Source organism: Xiphophorus hellerii, chromosome 21, assembly GCF_003331165.1.
Source record: "Xiphophorus hellerii strain 12219 chromosome 21, Xiphophorus_hellerii-4.1, whole genome shotgun sequence".
In the NCBI taxonomy this organism is placed as follows: Eukaryota; Metazoa; Chordata; class Actinopteri; order Cyprinodontiformes; family Poeciliidae; genus Xiphophorus; species Xiphophorus hellerii.
Genome location: NC_045692.1, coordinates 12,877,496 through 12,897,688, shown reverse-complemented (window position 1 = coordinate 12,897,688; position 20,193 = coordinate 12,877,496). Strand labels below are relative to the sequence as shown.

At 38.6% G+C, this 20,193-nt stretch overlaps 1 protein-coding gene across 20 annotated transcripts in view; it reads right to left on the bottom strand.

The window, feature by feature from the left end:
* eya1 (EYA transcriptional coactivator and phosphatase 1) overlaps nucleotides 1-20,193 on the bottom strand; it is a 78,264-nt gene that overhangs the window by 21,123 nt on the left and 36,948 nt on the right. For 5 of the 20 annotated variants that reach the window (XM_032551723.1, XM_032551725.1, XM_032551721.1 and 2 more), the window contains 11 exons: nucleotides 18,477-18,604; nucleotides 17,913-17,978; nucleotides 16,363-16,440; nucleotides 13,863-13,929; nucleotides 13,357-13,502; nucleotides 12,416-12,553; nucleotides 8,106-8,188; nucleotides 7,150-7,336; nucleotides 6,428-6,570; nucleotides 5,661-5,744; nucleotides 287-376 (listed from right to left, as the gene is read on the bottom strand). In XM_032551723.1, coding sequence (XP_032407614.1) covers nucleotides 287-376; nucleotides 5,661-5,744; nucleotides 6,428-6,570; nucleotides 7,150-7,336; nucleotides 8,106-8,188; nucleotides 12,416-12,553; nucleotides 13,357-13,502; nucleotides 13,863-13,929; nucleotides 16,363-16,440; nucleotides 17,913-17,978; nucleotides 18,477-18,600 — 1,206 coding nt within the window. In that variant the 5' untranslated portion in view covers nucleotides 18,601-18,604. Of the gene's footprint in view, nucleotides 1-286; nucleotides 377-5,660; nucleotides 5,745-6,427; nucleotides 6,571-7,149; nucleotides 7,337-8,105; nucleotides 8,189-12,415; nucleotides 12,554-13,356; nucleotides 13,503-13,862; nucleotides 13,930-16,362; nucleotides 16,441-17,912; nucleotides 17,979-18,476; nucleotides 18,605-18,980; nucleotides 19,047-20,193 lie in introns of all 20 variants that reach the window. The other 15 variants (XM_032551724.1, XM_032551729.1, XM_032551738.1 and 12 more) reach the window with 15 other exon arrangements.

Here is a 20,193-nt window from a genome sequence, read left to right as displayed (position 1 = left end):
AACTGGAGGCGGGGGCAGGGCTGGCAACCCAGGAGACTGACAGCACATGTGAAATTCACTGTTTCCCTTAGGGACTGAGGTAATACTTCACTGCAACGGGGGATAGCTGAGAGAAAAGCTCTATGTAATACTGCAGTTGTTGCTTCCATTACTACAATTGGACTTATTCAGCTTCCTTCCAAATGTGATTATGCCTCTACACCCAGTAAAATCAACTCAATGTAAATGGAAGAGATTTGTACATTATCAAACAACAGGAGAGTAAAATAGGACCAGAGAAACTCACCTCTAAGTCGTTAAAGAATAAGTGTGTGTCTGCCAAGTTGAAGATCATTTCTTCCATCCTTAGTCCTAATGATACAGACGTTGGAGGGTCCTTAAACACACAAAAATATCTACATCAAACAAAGAATTATTAGGTTTGAAGTGTGTTCTGGTGCTTTGTTCAAAAAAGCAAATTAGGCAGATCTGGTAAATGCAGTAAGTTACGATTTTCACTCTGAGTCACTCAATTAACACACAATCCCTTTAAATTCCACTGCAGGCTTCTCCCATAAAAGAAGACTTGAAAGTTTCAGCCTCTTTTTTACGGCCCTCTCAAAAGGACCAGAATAGTCATCAGAAATGCCACAGGCTTGAATGAAGGCCATAAAAGCATGTGTCTTCTCAGGAAGGGTGGTTGATTTAGAAGAGCCAAGGTCACAACCCAAAATCGTAAACAGCCTTGTTCTCCACATATTTGTGCTAATGCATCATTTGACTATATGTGTAGGTGATATAACTCTGTTTGCTTAAACATTTTACAAGTAGGAGGTTCCAAGTATGGCAGAGAAAATAAGCTGAACACAAAATACAAACTTCAAGAATTTTCATTTTAATTAATTAAATTATGACATGTCAGTAATCTGTTTATTGCTAAAATGGCAATTTAATCCCACCACCTGTGAGGTAGGACCTTTTAAAGATTTATCTAAATAGTTATTGAAACTGTGACAATGTGAGCATCTTTATTTTTAAAAAGGTAATTTATTTTTTAAAGATTTACATCCGAGAAAAGAATGACTTCAGAGATCTGCTTCTTATTCAAACCATGTTTTTGTCTTAACTCTAATCAGCAAATTGTTTTTAGTAAGTAAAGGATGAAGGAAGACAATAGCTGTCTTCCCAAGCAGCTGGATGAGATCTGCCTTTAAGTCAGGCCAGGCAGGACCAGAAGCAGGGATTACCGAGTTAAACCACCAAAAGACACACCTGAGCTCTCCGCTGATTAGCTGTCACACCCCACAATCCTTATGTTTTCACTAAAATGACAGAGTGCAAACCACACAAGTAGAGCTCAATCCTCCACTTCTCCAGGCTTTCTCCTTCCTCTCAGCCTCCCAGTTTGAATCAATCTTTCAGTAGGAATTCATCAAAAACAATTACCCCCCTCCTTACATCAACAAGCTACCTCCCTCTTCCCAACGTCTGCCACTGCTGGGAGATTTAGCGTTACGGACGGGATCGGTGGGAAAAGGCGATCCTCTCTGGCGCAAGTGAATCCTTTCCAATTAAATCTAAACAATCAGTCAGTGAGGGAGTTAAGCATACAAGCAGGCCAGAAGGCCAAAGTGCTGCTGCTGTCAGTGCTGCAGGACCACCTGTCCTGAGATGTCACTGCCTCCAGGGGGGTGCCAACATCCACCCCCACTCCCTCCAAACCCCTTAGCAATAACACCACCCCCACCCACACACATCCACTCTTACCCACTTTGAGCCTGAGCTCTAGCCTGCCCAATAGCAGCACAGCTGGCCTCAGCCATCAGCTTTATGGGGGTGAGTGTCTTGATGCCAATTAAAAGGGCTGATAAAAAGAGCAGTCTGTTTATGTGTGCATGTGGGAGGGAGGGGAAGAGTTAGAGAGAGTGGCTATGAGGTCACAGTGAGTAAGAGAAAGTGTGCATGTCAACTTGCTCAGATACTCATCCATTTATAGTAAGTGCAGAGCAGCAAAGAGAAAAGAAACTGCTTTGTAACTTTTTTGTATACACCCCTAAGATATCTGTCAGTCAAATAAATCTGACTGACAGATATGCAGGAGGACAAAGAGGGAAAAGGCAGGTTGATGAAGCAAAGTGGTGGTTGGGAGTAGAGATGCAGCAAGAAATCATCAGTTGAATAAAATTTGATGCATTTCTTGTTAGTTTGTAGGTGGTTGTATGTTAAAAATCAGTAAAAACCACCATTGTAGTAAATGTTGCTAGGCTGCACTACCAACAGTAGTCTTCCACTGAGTAGACTAGCTATTTTCAGTGACTTTAAAAGTTATTTCTACTAGATAGTTTATTCGAGCTTCAAAGAGCAAGAACCATGTTCCCATCTAGGTCAATTGGGGACAAGGACTCAGATCTTTCCAATAACTCTTAAAAAGGCAACTGGCACTAAATCTAACCACTTTTGCTGGTCTTATTAGGGACTTTTTGACATAACAGACTCACACATGAAAGCATGTGTAATTTTTAGTAGAACACACACCACGCCTTGACTCATTAATGTAGAAACATCAGCACATCTAAAACACGTCAGATTCGTTGTGCTAAAGTGCACAAAAATAGATCAGATTACTGGACGTCTGGTGTGTATTGTTTCATAGTATAAAATAATAAAACAATATATTTTAAAGTGCATCTGACATCACCTTTGTGCGTCAGATGCACTGCTGTTATTAATGGGCAGTGGGGACTGCAGTGGGTTCCACCCCATCCTAAAGAGCTCACAGGCACCCCAGTCCTTTTGAAGCCGTACATCCCAGCTGCTCTCAGAAATAAGATGTTCACCTCTCCAAGTCTAGGCTACAAATAAATCAAGGTTACCATTGATACTTTTTTCTATTGGCCCTGTTTGGTCAGTTTATTTTGTATAGATTGCAAAAAACATAAGGATATTCACGTTCACTGTGACTTCTCTAAGTTCCTGATCATGAGAGTTAAAATCAAACAAGACTTAGCTGAAAATAAAAGCTAAAAGCTTAAATAAAAACACAAAATTAAAATCTAAAGTAACTCAACCAGAGTGTTTCGTTTGGCCCTTTCTACTGCTCCTAGCTCAGATGAAGAAGGTTTTTAACTGTGACATAAAAGGAAAGCTAATATGAAGGTCTAAATACATTTAGGGTGTTTTTTTTCTCACGTTTGTTTTCCTTTTCCATGATTTCATTCGAGTATCCTAAAACATTCATTACAATTATGTGTTAATGGTTAATTGTGCAAATTAGCTTATTATTTTATGTAGCGACTTCTAGTAACCTTTAGGACAGCTAATATCTTCTTTACTGAGAAATTAGGATTTGAAAATGTCAGCAGACTTTTGGAAGTCTTAGTGTTAAATAAAAGGAAGACAAACAGAAAATGTGCTTTTGGTATTCTTGGTTGCAATAACTGCCAATATAAGATGTCATAATCATTTTGTCTTTGTTTTACATTCATAAAACCAGTTGGAGCCTGATGAAAAAAGTGAAAAAGTGACTAAACTGTGCTTGAAGGAGAAAAAGAGGGAACAAAAGGAAAAACAGGGAGTGAGAGAGGGGCTTTAGTGGTTGTCACATCCCATATGAGCTCTGATGGAATGGGCCCTTATGGAGTTAGGAGTGTTTCCTGTTTCAGAGGAGCCCATTGGAGAACCCTATGGGTCTTTGCGTGTCTGTTCGTGTGTTTGGGTGTGTGAGTGTTTGGTGTGAGTGCCCCTCATCATGGAGCCAAAGCTCCTGAGCTTTAGGTCTCCCTTTACCCAGCATGCAGGCCTGAGAATAAAGTAAATAAACAGTGGAGGGTCGTGGGGCAGTCCTCCTTCACCCCAGAAACAAAACACTGCCCCCATCAAACACCCCCTCAATACCAGAACAAAGGCACAGAGCATTGGCTGCAGACACTAAGCTTTCTGACACTTGAGTAGTAATATTTCACATCTTGACTTCAAAACCAGTCAAATCCATAGCCAAAACAGGTGATAATTTGAGATGGTGCACACAGGCTAAAAACCATCAAGTTTGGATGTATTGATGACTTTACCATAAACAATATCTTTAGTGTTCTACATGTTCTACAAGGAAAAAGCAGAGAGATAACCTGTGACCTTAACAAAACCATGAGAATATAATTCTGCCTTATTTCCCAAATAGTTTGTTTTGAAAGTTTAAATTTAGAGAAGCAATTTAAATGAAACAACAAATAGCAAAGCCTGGAAAAGCAAATTCTTTATCTTATGAGAATCCACATTGACCTGGGTAAGAAAATGACCTTCTTCTTCTACAATAAATAGAGAGGCACCAAAATAAAATCAGTTCCTGACCAGAATATGATCATTTTTAGCTTCATCAGCCTGACTGATCACTGGGTATTTGGAAAATCAAAATTCTCCTTTTTTTTCTTTTCTTTTTTTCGAATTGGTGAACATACTGTCAAGAAAAGTCAATGTTGGCAAATTTTCAGATGCAGAGAGGAGTTTAAAATGAAGTCAGTGGAAACATTGAAAGTATTTTCTAGGATATGTTAAGGCAATGTCTGTGGTTCATTTAGGCTGTCAGAATAAGAGAGAGCAAAACTTTTATGCAGATTTTGCATAAACCTAGTGAGTTAACTTGAATTAATTCAAAATCCACAAAGTTGATGAGCCGTCAATAACTGAAAATGAATTTTCTTTGCCCTAAGTCCAGATATAGGTAGGAATGAGTCCTAAAATAATTTGTATCAAACATACTTTTCTACTCAATAAAAAGAAGACCTATCCATAAGTCTGTCTAGTCTGAACCCTCGCTTCCAACACTCAGGTCTTCTTTGGGCTCCCATATCACAACTGCTAACCATGCTAATTGCAAATAAACATGCTAAAGACATTTTAAAATGTCAAAATTATAAGTCTTTTGCCATTGTTTAAAATTTTGTTTGATATTGTCAGATGTCTTACACACTTCATGTTTATTAGTCATATCTGTTCTTAATCAAAATAACTCTGCTCACAAGAGAATGGCCCCCAAAATACTTGAATGCTGATCTTATATCTTTTTATGTTATAGTTCCTAAAGAGGAAATGGAATTGACAAAAAAAAATCTGCATCTGAATTACAAAATTTGGAGCTCAAACAACAAAATATTAATTAATACATTTCTAATAATAAATTTGTTAGGATTTATCATCCTGGATGTTGAAATAAGCCAGGTTTAAGATAATCTCTCCATTTGAATTTGAATGAAAGCCGTTTGTTGGACTCAGCCTTGTAGGTCTCCAGGGAGATCCTTGCCTGAAAGGAACGCATTGAGCAGCACTTAATTAAACTAACAATGTGGCATTTCTGCAGAAGAAAGAAACACTCGAGATGTGTCAAGAGTCAGTCAGAGTGCAACTGTTGCAAGCTCCTACAACCAAGCCCTGACCAGCCATGCATAGCTCCAACAGCTGCAAAGAGCAGTCAAATACTTGCCAGGCCTCATTGGACATATTAAAAAAAGAAACAATTATCTGCACATTGAGTTCCGCTCTGTCGTCTTACTAAGACCAAAAGTGAACTCTACCCCCTGCTCAATGGCCATTTCCACCTGCTGGACCTTGTTCTCTCCTTTCAATATTTAAACATTTTTGCTGATAAAGTGCACTGCTGCCGCTGCCACAGACTTGATGTCACTCACCCGTCCATATCTGTTGGCATAAGACCCCGTGAGCAAGGAATGGAAAACGATGATTGTTTCATCCAGGTCCCAGATGAAAACTCGCTAGAGAGATGGCATCATGAGGCGGGGTGTGGGGTTGGGAGAAAGACACAAAAACAAAATAGAGAGAAAAGAAACAAAATCAATGGTGCACTCTGTAGGGTTGCAAGGTGATCCTGCTGGTCAATAGGCCAGGAGTGTGTATTTGTGTGCCACAGGGACCGGGATCCATTTGCTTGGACTGGTCACCGCAACACTTCTCTCATCACCCCACTACACACATTCCACCCTCTTACCCTTTACATTAGCTTAATCAATACTGACAAACTAATTAACTAGATATGTTAACACGCCATGATGTCAGCGCTATAATAGCAGCTATTATCCTTATTCAAATTAATAAGGTATTAATGAGATAATTGTGGGTTCATTTTGACATATTGTCCCCATCAGGTAGCAAGCAGCTCAGAGACTACAACATATATTCTCCTCACCGAGTGATCACTCATCGAATTACAAAGCCTTGTTGTTTATTTACAAGTTATACACATGAACTTTATATATGATATGCGTTGAGTCATATATTCCACAATGCTTTTAATAATTTATTGGTAGTTAAGGAACACAGCGTTAAGATTTAATGCCCATCAAGAGTTTAAGCGGCAGCCATAGAGTAAGTGGATTAACGTCTATGCACTTCAGACAGGGCGAGGCCGTCTGTCGCCAAGGTAGCGGGCTCATCCTACCTCAAGGTCAGAGTCGGGCGGTGGTGATGGGTTGTTGTTCCTTCTTCCACGGCCACGTGACTTTCCATCCGAGGCCCGGCGCAATCGATCCGAATCTGAATCTTTAATGGGGGTTGATGGACTGTGGATGGTGCTGTACTCTGCTGAAAGGAAGGAAAGGCCGAGGAAGGAGATTATAAAAGGGAGCACATCAAAGATCAGCTGGTATTCACTCTTAGAAAAGATGTCTGATTGACCATTTGTCTTTATGCAGGACAGACTGCATCCTGCGTGAGACATTTTTCAGAAAGAACTGATTTAGAAAAGCAGATAACATGATAATTCAGTTACGGAACAGAAAAGCTATTGTGCACTGGTCTGATTAAATAAACAAGAGGTAACGGAGTGCAGAACAAAAAGACATTGAAGGGACTTCTTTTATCTTAATTGGATGAGTGCGTGAAACGATGTTAAGTTAAAGTTGGCTGTCGTCTGTGTTGTTTGCTGACAATTTCAAATGCAGTTAAAAAATTTGGAGTGACTGGCACAGATGCAATCTTAATTGCCAGGTCATGCATTAATGTCACATGAAATTACAATGAATTCCACATCTGATTTCAGTTTAGACTGAGAGTTTTTCATACCACAAAAATACCTTCTCTATTTCCTAAAATGTAGCGTTAGTACCGCTATTTCAATCCTATTCTTGGCACCACTGACCCTGAATCGGGAATGATTGTTACCTGCAGGGTTGTCTGTGAGAGCTTGACTGGTGATACCAGCAGGAGGTTCCTGGAGAGTATATGTGGTGGTGGTGGAAGGCGTGCTGGGGCTGGTGTTATTACTTGTCATGTAGGGTGAGGTATACGGGGAACTGTTGTAATACTGAGCGTACTGGCCCTGGCCAAAGCCTGGATATCCGGGGTAGTCCTGTGGAGCAAGACAATAGAGGAATAAGAAAGTTTAAATCTGGATTAGAACAAAAGTGAATGTGAGATGAAAGTTCAGGCTCTTCTTTCTTGGCATTTTGTAAAATAGATGTTAGTCCAGGTAAGCAATCTTTAATATTTTTAGGCTGCAAGAGAGTAAGTCTTAAACAGAAAATAAGAGGCTAAATAAAGCTGCTCTTCTTTATTTCTTTTGTGCTGGGAGGACTTTGTTTTGATACATTTAATACATAGAGAACAAAATAAAATCTGATTCTTCAAATATTAGACCCGATCTGAGCAGATCAATAAGAAATTGATGAATTTGGATCTCAGGATAAGGGTATTTGTAAAGATTTTTAATCAAAAAGGTGGAGAAAAAGAGAGAAAATGTAGCAGAGTAGAAGAAAAAAAATAAGTGGGTGGTTTGGCAACGTAATCTGAGATATGCCCTGCACCAGTGTTGCTACTTTACAGAGGAGATTCCAAAAAATAAATGCAAACACATGTCTGTTCGCCCCTACATCTGGACAACGATATGTCTTGTTTTTTTCTCTCTTTTCACTGTGGCATAATACATATGTTCAAGAGGTACAATAGATAATCTTTTTGTCATTCTGAGTGATTTATGATGACTGAGTCATGGCTGAAATGTAACATACTGCGTTTGCTTGTTTCAAGATTTCAAGGTTGGAAGTTTGAAACACAAACCTTAGCTGTATTTTCAGACCGGGTCAGATACTAAGAAAGATAAGAAAGATGTGTACACATACCTGTTGTGTGCTGTTAAAGCCTGTCGAGTTTGTCAAAGAGTTGTTTCCTGCGTACAGCCCTGATGTTGTTGTGAAAGAACCACCTTCAGGGACAGGAAAAAAAAAATCAGGCATATATGCCATCTCAATGTGAATGGTTAGAATTGGAGAGAAATGCAGTTGTACATATAAAATGACATAGTGTTAAAATATGCCGCTTTTTCCCTTTTTCTTTTGAAACATCGATTTGAAAACGTGAACAGAAGGAATCTTCAGGGAGTGCATCTAACAGTGGACTTATCTTTCTCCTCTTCCTTTCTTATCAGTGATTGGATCAGGTCTGATGAATGACGGGGTGGGTGGTGGGGGTGCAAAACCAGCCATGAAGCCCGCACAATGCGAGGAACAGAGGAGCCTGTTGTGTGTGAACTACTGAAGGGTAGCGTGGGGTGAAAAGAAAACAGGGTGAAAATGCTGGGAGTGTGCATGAAAAAGAAGGGGACAAAACAAGGAAGGTCTGAGCTTGAAATGAGTGGGGTTGAGTGGGTTTGCTACTGAAATCTAGTCCTAATGAATATGTAGGCTTTTCTTTTCACTTGCTTGAGGGGTGGTCCTCCTGGGTAATTAAGTCATTCAAAAGGGTTGATAAAATCTAATTGCTTAATTATACAGAAGCTATGGGGTAAACAGAGAATAGCTACGTCAGGCTTTTGGGACAAAATATCTACTTAGTAAACTTTAGCAAAATATTTCAAATAACTTTGTAGCAATTTTGTCTTTGGTTTCAAATAAAAGTTAAACCCTGTTTTACAGGCATTAACCTCTCTCACACAGTGTGACATTACCTTTTCTTGTAATATAAAATAATGAGCACTCATGGCGGGAAAGATAGAAACCAGTACTTTGAATAGTATTTTTGTATCTAACACTGTAGTTGTTAAAGAGAGCTTCTTACAGGTGAAAAAAATAAAAACAGCATGAGGTCAGAAATTGGCTAGAAAACTAACTGTTGCAACTTTAGTCAAATAAGTTCTGAAACTACACCTGACACACAGAGCTCAGTTGTTCCTTCTAATTCTTGTGCACAGAAATAAAGGCATATAGACATTTAGCCATGAGGGACAAAAATAGGCACTTTATAAAGACCATTCTCCTGTTTCATCATAGCAGAAAAGGTATCCCACAGTTACAGTGAAAACCATTCAGGAGATAAATTTACTGTTTCTAAATGAGGCCGTAATTACACCTTTGTTGTCAGAGACAAACAGAGGGAGCTCCTTTCATCCTCTGGTCATTGACCCCAGCAGAAGGGCCCTCCCACACCATGACAAATGTGAAGCAGCTTTCAGAAAGAAGGAAATGATTTGGGGATGCTTTTGGATTTTTTTATAATTTTTTTGGCCTGGATAGAAGCAAGGGCTTGAATGTTTTGTATAGCAACATAAAGAGAAGACACAGTAGTGTTTGGCCTTGTGAGTAACAGCTAGAGTCTAAGCATGAGATAACTCTGTTAAGAGTTTGGTCTCTATCAGCAATTTTATCAAAACGCTTCACTCGCCATGTTGTTTTGTTTAATTGGTTCAAGATGAGCTGGGGATTAGGAACAGATTTTTGATCTGCGTTGAAAGTTCAAAATCAAGTGAAAGTGCACCAGAACAATAAGAGCGAGAAAAGGAGGAGTAATGCTGTGAAGGACAACAAATTAGCCTAATACACAGTTCAAACAGTCATAAAAACTCTCACTGGGAGTGTTTGAGGGTTGCTCTAGGGAGACTAAGGAGCCACATAAAAGCTTCGGGGACCCCTACTACCCAGTGAGAATGAACCCATGCTGTTGGGAGGGGTGGTGCTGGTTATGGAAGGGGAGAAAGAGGGAGGGAAGCGGGACTGCTGCGGTTTCCCGGGGGGCATGTTTTCTCTCCCTCCCCCTGTCCTGCTGTAGTTAGTTCACTCACTCAAGACCAGACACCATCCCTCCCTCCTATCCTTCTTCCCTCCTGCCTTCTGGCTCCACAATTGGAAGTCCATTTGCTTTGCTTGATCAGTCCCTTTGCCACAGGCTATGTCTATCATCAGTGCACAATATTTGTAGCAGAAGTTTGTATGCTCCACTTGGGAATAGACTATCAGGACCAGATGGGGTTTTACTTTTAGAAAAGGTAACTGAGGCTTCAGCTTCTTCAGTTTGCTCAGACTTTGGGAAAGAATGCTGGAATCCAATTATTCACCTAATTAGCATCTGCGTGGTCTTACTTTCTGTAGCCGTTTTAAACTAATCTTAGGTTATTACCTTTTATTGACATTAAAATTCCCAATATGAAAAAAAAAAAGATTCCAAAAGTGACTTTGTCCCTTATATAATGTTGGTTTTGGAATTGCACAAACTTCTAAAGGCAAGAGCTAGAAACATTAATTTGATCATTTTGTGTGTTGACAGCTGGCTGGTTGCAGAGACATTGATAGAAAGGGGAGTATCAGATGTGGAAAAAGTCTTTGGTTTGGGACACCCAAGCCTGAGGCGCATCGCCCAGGCAGATCAATAGGCCACAAAGAGTAATGATGATGGTGTGGCAGTAGGCCAGAGCCACAGTTAGAGAACCAAGGGCCAGAAGAGTGGCCAATCTGTCATCTAACATGCCTGTCAATTACTGGTGCACTTAAAACTAACAGAACATGCAACAGTAAGAGATAGCTGGAGAGAGTGAGGGAAACAAAAACAGGAGAAGCATAGTACTTAACAGATGAATGAGCACATACTTAAGTCATTTTAAGTCAAATTGCCAAGAACAATATGGCAACTTTTGTATTTCCCTGTATTTGTTCTCACTCTTGAGTCCAATTTTAGCTACTTGGATGCACACTGCAAAACTCTTACTGTGGCCAACTGTATTTGCTTAAGAGGTGTGGAAACAAGGTTTTTCCATAAGACATCTGCTGCTGAGCTGGCGTTACGTATTGTGAAATGCTCTGGAGGCTTTTCAGCAACATGTAGAGATATTTCAAATGTGACACTTAGAGATATCACAGGAGAGAAAATAAACACGGAGCTAGCTGCTTGCTAACTGTTCCCGCACAGTGAAAGAGAGACGGTTTACCTCATTAGGATAAGCAGAGTCTGTTAAAATTGTTACATTTAGCTAATATTATATCTGGTGTAAGCTTTTTGGTTGGTTTTTGTCATTTAGAAAACAGATGGAAAGTGAAATGGTGAATGGACAGTGCAGTTGCACAAAAAAATTGTGACAATTAAAAAATGAGAATTTCGGAAGAAACACATGGATTGTTAAAAACTCAAAACTTTTTGTCAGTCCCTCTTTTCAGCATAAGCTGACATTGGTCTACATGGGGATGCTTGGTAAGTTACCCAAACAGAAACGACAAAAGTTGCCTTCAAATAAAAATAAAAAGATAAAGACTATCACTATGTAGGTGTTTACATTTAGATTTTAAATCTCCTATTGTCAATTTCTAACTGGATGCCATCCAGTGCAAGTGGTACAAAAATATTTGCATATATTGCTATACTGATGTTCTGAGATGGTAGATGTTCAGTTCTCAGCCTTCAGAACAAACTTTATGAGATGAAGTGAAAACTTCAATACAAACTCTTTTCGACCCTTTTAACAGAATCCTGCTTCAGAAGTCTTGAACTATCCCCATAAGAACTGATCTACATTTAAACAGAATGCATGACTGCAAGAGGAAAGAGAAGGGGTGGACAGAGTGCCACAACTCATCGTTATTGGTTTCAAGGCTATAAATCTCCTTGGTCTCAACGCTTAAACAAATACAAATATGATCACAGGGAGAAAAAAAACAAAGGATGAAGAGCACTATGGCTGATGTCTCCTAAGTGCCTGACATTTTTCCATCTGTGTTGATTTTTTTAAGAGGAGAGAACAGGGAGGCAGTCTTTGCGGCTGCACACCGCACTCCTGGGATGCAACCATCGTCCCGCGTGAGGACAAAGCCTGTGTCTTGACTCAGTCTGGCTGTGTGTGCTACGAAATCAGAAACAGAGGTCTGTTTCTTTTATCCTTTTCAAAACAATACAGAAAACCTAATTTAGTTGGCCAACCGGGGGGATGAATATTTATACAAGGGACTGAAAAACTACAGATGCCCAAAGAGATAGACCAATTAGAGAAAAAACAAATTCAACAAGAAATTAAAGCCACCATGTCTTCCGATATTTGGAGAAAACAGTTTTTGCACAGATGTCATCATGTTAACCATTTTATACATGTTTACTTTAACCTCCTGACAACAAAGCTTTCTCCTCTGAAGACACAGAGCTAGATATAGACAGAAGTGACAAAAGATGTCCTCACCCTGCATCTGGTAACTGTAAGGGGCCTGTCCCGTCTGTGGTGTGGTGAAGCCAGAGCCGTAGCTCAGGAAGCCCGTCTGTCCCGGGGACTGGGACTGGCTCAGACCCCCCTCGGTCTTTATGCCTGCCCACAATGGACCTAAATCAGTTAGTGACACCAGATCGGTTTGATGCACAGACAACAGTCAACACAGGTTTAAATTACATTGGACACAGCAAAGGGACTCTGACTCTGTCTGTTAGCATAACACACTAATCACAATGGCTGAACAGAGATTAGCTGATAACTGATTTTCACTATGCTCTGCTGTTTAGAAATACTATCTTGCACACATAAGGAGCTACTTGGCTGTAAAAACAAAGACATATTTAGACTATCCTTGTTTTATTTAGTAATAAAATATAATATTATCATTTAGGTCATAAGTGAAATAATGCACAAGTAATAAAACATGTGGCTTGTGTTTGTGACTTACACTGACCACTGCCTTGGCTGAATGAGACAGAGTGTTGTTTCTGTGCAACAGTAGGTTGCAGGGCTCCACTCAAATAAACAGTGTAAATTCCTCCACATATTGCAGAATTTTCTGGGGTCAAAACGCTCCAAAGACTTTAGACAAATAAAGACATTTATTCTTTGCTTTCTCTTACATTGCCAGAGGAAACCGGTTTCTGTTTTCAGATTTATGTCACTAATCTTTCTGATCTATCTGAACAGCTTCACAAGCAAATCTTGCACTGACTGCGAATATGCAGGCACTAAACAACAACTCAGCATCTCTACTGCTCTTGTTCTGCTGGAGAAATTGTGGGAACATGAGTTTGTTAGGAGCAAGGTGTTATTCCTGACCTTCAGCAAAGAAAAAAATGACAATCTCTTATTTAAAGAATTCATCGTTTGATGCTACGTAGCAGAAGTTTTCTGATGTGTGTAAATCTCACCATAAGCAGGGATGCCATAGGGCTGGCCTGGCTGAGGGTAGCTAGCATATGCTGCGGCCTGCTGCATTCCTGTGGTGTACTGCGTCTGCCCATACGCAGCCATGTTTTGAGACGAAGGAGTAGGCAGAATATGTGGGTATGTCCTGCTATTAAAGGGCAGAAACAAAACATGAAAGTGGAAAAAGATGACAGGAAGATCCCTAACGCTATAGTTCCAACTTTACTAACAGACAACTTCTTGTACTTGTTGTCCTTTAACTAAACAGTTGGCCAACTCATAAGACTGATGGCGTCCCAAAGCTCACATACAGAGAAACAACAATAAATGGGAGAGGAAATTTTTACAGGATAACAATTACAACAGATTTCAGAAGGCACAAACTGAAGACGTTTAGGCAATCAAAGCCAGTCAGAAAGCCTCAATCTAACAGACGGATCTGATTAAAGAGCCAAATGAAGCTGGATGCTGCTTATTTTTTTAAAAGGAAAAATAAAAGAAACCTTACTTGGACGGGTAAATCTGTGGAGAGAACTGGTGAGTTTGTCTTGGGCTGAAGCCACTGGTTCCAATAGCTGAGGAGAGTTGAAAAAGAAAAGAGGCAAGCACATATTTAAACATTAAGAAATAAGGTAAATATTATCTTCTGCCAAAAAGAACTGCTGGACTTCAAGAAAAGGGTAATAACAACGCTCTCCTCTGTTTATTGTTGTAAACTTATTTAATGTTAAGAAGAGGGGAGCAATAATGGAGTCAAATAATTAGGTAAGTAAGAACTGTGTGTATTTCTGGGGCACTTCAATCACAATGACACCCACACAACTGTCTAAATCTCAGCCCGCAATTTAAAACACTTACACATAAAGATGCACAAAGAGATTGGATGATGACTAAGATTTACCCATTTTTAGCTTCATTTTCCAACCGTTAATCAACTGGTTGGAAAATGAAAAAAATAAATAAATAATCTTGTTCCAATCAATGCACGCAACATTTCAAAGCATCACTCCACACGCTGACAACTCGGGGTTTAAAAATTAGGTAAGAAGAAGCAGAGAGATGAAAAACATTATGGAAAAGGAAACATCATTACTAATGACACATAAAGACATGCCTGCAGGTCCTTCAGGTTTTGATAGTGTGAGAGAACAAGACTTGCAGTGAAAAACATAATGGTTAAACAAACTACAGCAATGTAGCTCAGTTGTATTATTTTAAACTTTTAAGATGTCTGTATTGGAATATGCTGAATTTGGAAATGTTGGAAGTCTTTTGGAAATCCTTGAGTTGAGCTAAGGGTCTACATTTTCTGAGTAATTCACACGGAGACTGGATTTAACATTGCTAGCCACAGTAAAAGTACTCATTTCTCATTTAGCATGCTGAGGTCTTTTTAAATAATTGACTTTGCCTCTGCTCTTAATTAAAATAATTAATAATTACCCATGACACAAAGGCTAGAAAGAAATTTTTTATGTTGTTCCTCATCTTCTTGAAACTCTTGAAGAGAAATTGGAATCGGCTAGTAATTGACGAGCAAATCTTTCACATAAAACAACAAATCTCAGTGCATCTCTATTTATAAACTTTCAGGAAAAATGGAAATGACAACCTTGAATGCAGATGGTTGATTGGTAATGCACAATTTTAACCTAGTTCCACAGTGCTCTTTTTTCACTGCAGTTTTATCCATATTTTAAAAAAAGACACATGTTTTTCATGTTAAATTATTAACACAAATTTGCTTTTTAACTATTATATATTGCTTCTAAAACTTTTACACTGTTTAAAAAATATATATTTCTGTTGCTCTCTAAATACTAACTGAATGATTTTGCCAAAACTCTATGTTCCTTGTGGACAAATAAGAAAAAAGTAAAAATAATAAAGTATGATTTATTAAAATTACAAGAATTTCAGCCCGCAAAATATCAGCTACTAGCTTACAGATAATTATAATATTAATAAAAAAAACCAACAAATCAGCCTAAGTATTAATAAAAAATCTGCATGATTATATACATAAAAAGAATGGTAAATTAGAATATTTTTGATTTATAAAACTTCATCAAGATTCCAGGATGCTGCAGTTTTTGCCGGTGCAGTGACATGGCAAAGTTTTGAAATATCTGTCTAATTGGGCATGACATGTAAAATGAGGGATTTTGCTGCGGGGGAGTGCTTACTGTATGAAACTGTATGCCTCTGTAACCCCTCACACACGTTATTAATACTGAACACTTTTCCCACATCGGCAGCACCTGCCACTGGACAACACTTTCTCCTCTGAACAGAGCTTTGGGTTTCCCCACGGAGGATACGGGGTATAAGATTACTAAATTTCATTAATATTGTCAGAGACAAAAGTCATGCAGTGATTTATGCTGTTCTAGCGTTAAGTATCAAGTACTTAGTTAAATGGTTGAGAAAATACAGGAAAATTTGCAGTAAGTTAATACCACACACTTCTATTAATGAATTTTAACACAAAATGCCTCATTCTGCAGCAAAGTGATATCACAGAGGGTGGAAGAAAGACGGCTTCGGCCTTAGGTAGCAATGTGTTTATGTGTGTGTGTCTGTATGATGTTTCTTTACTGAAAGGAAGGTGTGAAAACACTGGCTCTGATGATAGGGTAACAGCCCATGGAGAGTGAGGGCCACTGGGACGCCATGTCACTCCACTGGACAGACAGACTTTGGGCCCAGCAGGTCATAATTCAGCCCTCACTGACATGGGAACCAACAGAGTGAACAACTACACCCACACATGTAAGCAAGCGCAGCATATAAATTTGCTGACCAAGTCAGGAAAACGTATTTTGTGCCTAAACGCACAGAAATACAAGCACACACATTAGATTAGACTGACTGCTGGAACACTTACTAAGGCCTGACTTATCAGCCACCCATCTCTAGGCTCATCACATAATCAGTTTGCGTGTGTTTGTGTGTGTTAGTTCACGCATACTCAAAAACGTTCACATGAGACAATGTTTTCCCCTCACCTGATCCTGAGAAGCTGTCTAAAGCAGAGTCTGTGACTGAAGAGGCGATTTCGCTGCTGCTCATTGGCTCTGTTTTAACTGTAAATAAAGAGTCACATTGTCACCAAATCAAGTTAGGATGAAAAATGGACATTATCTTCAGCGCTAAAAAAACTAAAATAAAAAAACTAAAAAACCCAACAAAAAACAGAAAAGATCTGAGAGGGACAAAAAGAGCAACAGTTTGCTTCTGCATTTCAAAATTGCCAAATTTAAATTCCTTTAATATTAGTTTGTCATAATTTCTCATATGTATAATTAGAGATGCACAGATAAGGCTTTTCCTGACTAAAACCACTTTTGTTTCTTTTGTCTCATCTACCGATTCAGATTTTTTATCTCTTCAGAGTATTATTTAATTGTGAGGAGGGCAACATGTAACGGATAAAAAATAAGGTGGTAGTTTAGAGTATAATAGAAAATTAGGAAATTACAAGAGTATTTGCATTAAGTATCCAAGCCTATCCCTTTAGCTCCTTTTTTGTTTTTTAGTTTTTTATCAAACAAAAAAAGGATATACCGTTGGTTGATGCACTTAAATTTGTTTTTCAGTAAATATGGAAGGTATAATTCTCATTTTTTAGTGTTTTAGCAACTCGAGTAAAAATGAGCTGATTCCGATCGATCACTGCAAGTTATTTATACTAAGTTTTGAAATAACTATAAAACTGTATTTTTGCAGTTCTGAAAGAACACAGTCGACCTGTTATATTTGACTAAGAGATGCATTTGAAAGCTACAGAGAAAAAGAACGTGTGTACGACATGCAACTTCAATTGACGTGTCAAGAAAATATATAGTATATAAAATCGTTTTAAGAGTGTAGCTAACACGGTTTGACCTTGACTCCATTATATAGCCCAGCAATAGATTTGCAAAGACAATTTCACAGCTCTCTGACAGCTCAGGAATCTTTGAAATCAATCCATTTCACTTCAGGCGGGCTAAGGGATTTCTTTTTTCTTTTTTGTGGCAAAGCAAATTGACAATGTGGGCGAAGGAGTCATGCTTAGTAGAATCCCTCATGGTTGAAGAAGCCATTTGCTGTCATGTTATACATGTTTCTGCAGTACTTGCACACATGTTGATGAGGGGTAACACCTTTGAACAACACAACGGTAAAAATATGGTCACATAGTGCATGCATAAACTAGCACACACTGGGGGTCACATAGCAAACAATGACCACTATGTTCAAGAGGCAGCATGGAGGATCCCAACAAGAAGTTCACAATCTGACCACTTTGTAACAATGAACTCAAGGCCAGATGGTGTCAAACCATGCTTGAAACAAAATACCAGAAAATCCAAAGAGTTTCTTAATGAAAGGCACAATAGTTGAGGCAGTTTTGTACTTTTGGCAACTAATGAAGTTTGCATTTGAGGGAGATTTTGATGAACACAAATTACTTTACCAAGAGGGATAATTGGGGAAAAACGAGTACTTCTATTTGAGTTTGGGAAAAACACCAAGTATTGTCCTTTCATTGTGTCACTAAAAGTAGACAAACCTGCTGTAGACTGTAAGTTAGAACCTAACAACCAGTCTGCAGTGGTAAGCATTGTGATGTTATCTCCTATGGGAAAGACAGAATGGCAAAAGGGACACATGACAGTCTGCAAGGCGAGAAACATAAACTCTGAGCCCCGGGCTAATATAAAACATGGAGATTACACGGCAAGGGATCATTTAAATAATTTGTTGGGTTGTGACTGCTTCACTAAACAAAGGCTCAGATTTAAAGCACAGGCGAATCACCTGAGCAAATAAGTATGTACAGAGGAGACCACATTCAAAACGCAATCATTTCCATGCTGCGGGCTTTGAATAATTACATGGAAGCTTGAATAAACAGCTAATAGTCACTGAAAACAACTACTGTGCAACATACAGATTTACCAGCAGAAAATAGAATTAAAAGCTTCACAGTAACAACCACGTTTAAGCTACATGAACACTTCCTGGTCTCAAAAAGATTTTGCTGCTTCCATTCTTATACGTATATCTTTACATTCAAATAGCTAATTTCTATAATAATATTCTAAAATTTCTGATTAAAACACAGCAAACGCACCTTCTGTGCCATTGGGTGTCATGGAATTGTTGCTGATATGTGAGTTGTCGAGGCTGGGACCATTAGGAGATTCGCTGCTTCCACTTACTCGGCTGTGAGGACTGGCTAGATCCTGCATTTCCATAGACCTGAAAGGACACACATACACACACACAGCAAATCAAATTACACAAATCATTGTAGTTTCAGTGAAAACACAAGATTCTGACATGCAATTTTTTTCTTTTTTTTAAAGCACAAAGTTAATGTAAACTAGGGACAGCTATATAGATGAAAAAATATGTGTAACTGTGTGTGTGTGTGTTTGCAATGGTTTCGTCATAATTTTACAAGTTGTTTTACGAAATGTTTACAGTCTAATTAATCTGTTTCATGCAGCTAAAATGATCTTAAGTGTATATCGTTTTGGGGGTGATGATGAGTGCAAACAGATGTTTTGCTGGTTTGAGGCAATGCTTAATGTGTTAGGAGCACAGCATTCTGCCTCATTATAAGAGCCAATACCTCAGTGATGGGCGGATGAGAAGTTCATGAGGCGTGTGTTTGCTCTGGCAAGCTCCTTAATTGTTTCTGTGTTTATACAAAAGACCACGCCACAGAAAACATTATTCTATCTTCTCATCTGAGCACTCAAAGGATTTGATCGTCCACAGACAACAGTGTAGATAGGAGGCACAAGAGATTTGAAAAAAAAAAAGAAGAAAAGACAAGAAAATAAAACTACTGTTCTTATCGCAACGGTTTTGGATTTATTTTTTTTTGCTTCAATTAATTTTCAAAGTTTCTGTATGTCTGCTGCTGATAAACAAATAAGCTTCTATAAAGGGCTTGTTACAATAATACCGGGGGCAAAAACCTGATTTTAACTAGATGAAACTATAACTATCAGACACTACATTTTGACACACACACGCCTACACCCACACAAATGTATATGTATGTACATCCACCAACACACCGCTACACCCCCACACACATGCACAAATTATATTTATATAATATAAATGCAATAGTTACATGGTTGCTACATGTTTATTCTGACCAAAAGTAGTCTCATCAAAAATCTATGAACGGAGATATATTAAGGTGATGGCAAGGAGCTCATCACCACAGAGAAATTATCAGAACACCAGTGGAAACATATATACTGCTGCTCAACAATTATAAGAACGGTTTGAATGCTGTAGTGCCATAACGTATTTTTCCAAAACTTTTTGATAACGGTATAACTAATCATTTATCTCCAACTCTCCAATATTCTAAAAAAAGTTGTTTATAAAAATGTGTACTTCTTTAATAATTTTTTGAGATGCCTGTCTCATTTCCTATCACAAAAAAAAAAAATAATTTCTTGGTTGAAAGACAATAATTTGCCACGGGTTTAAATAATTTTCTGCTTCATTGCTTTGAACAGTTTACCAAGGACCAGAGTGTACTCAAAAAAGGTGGGTAAAAACATGACATAATTAAAGAAAAATACAAAACAGAAAATCAACAAGAAAAAATAAATTACTTATGGGCACAAGAATATATTTTTCTCCTCGGATATACTAGTTTACTCATGTTAAAATTATCACACCCTACAAGCTTGAGGAAAATAAAGGGACACTAAATCTTTTCCTTGTAAAAACTTTTCCTGCAAAGTCTGCACTCTCCTATGTGGGTCAACATTTGCAGTCACATACTGCCAGCTTAAAAGTCTACTGGAGTTAGGAAA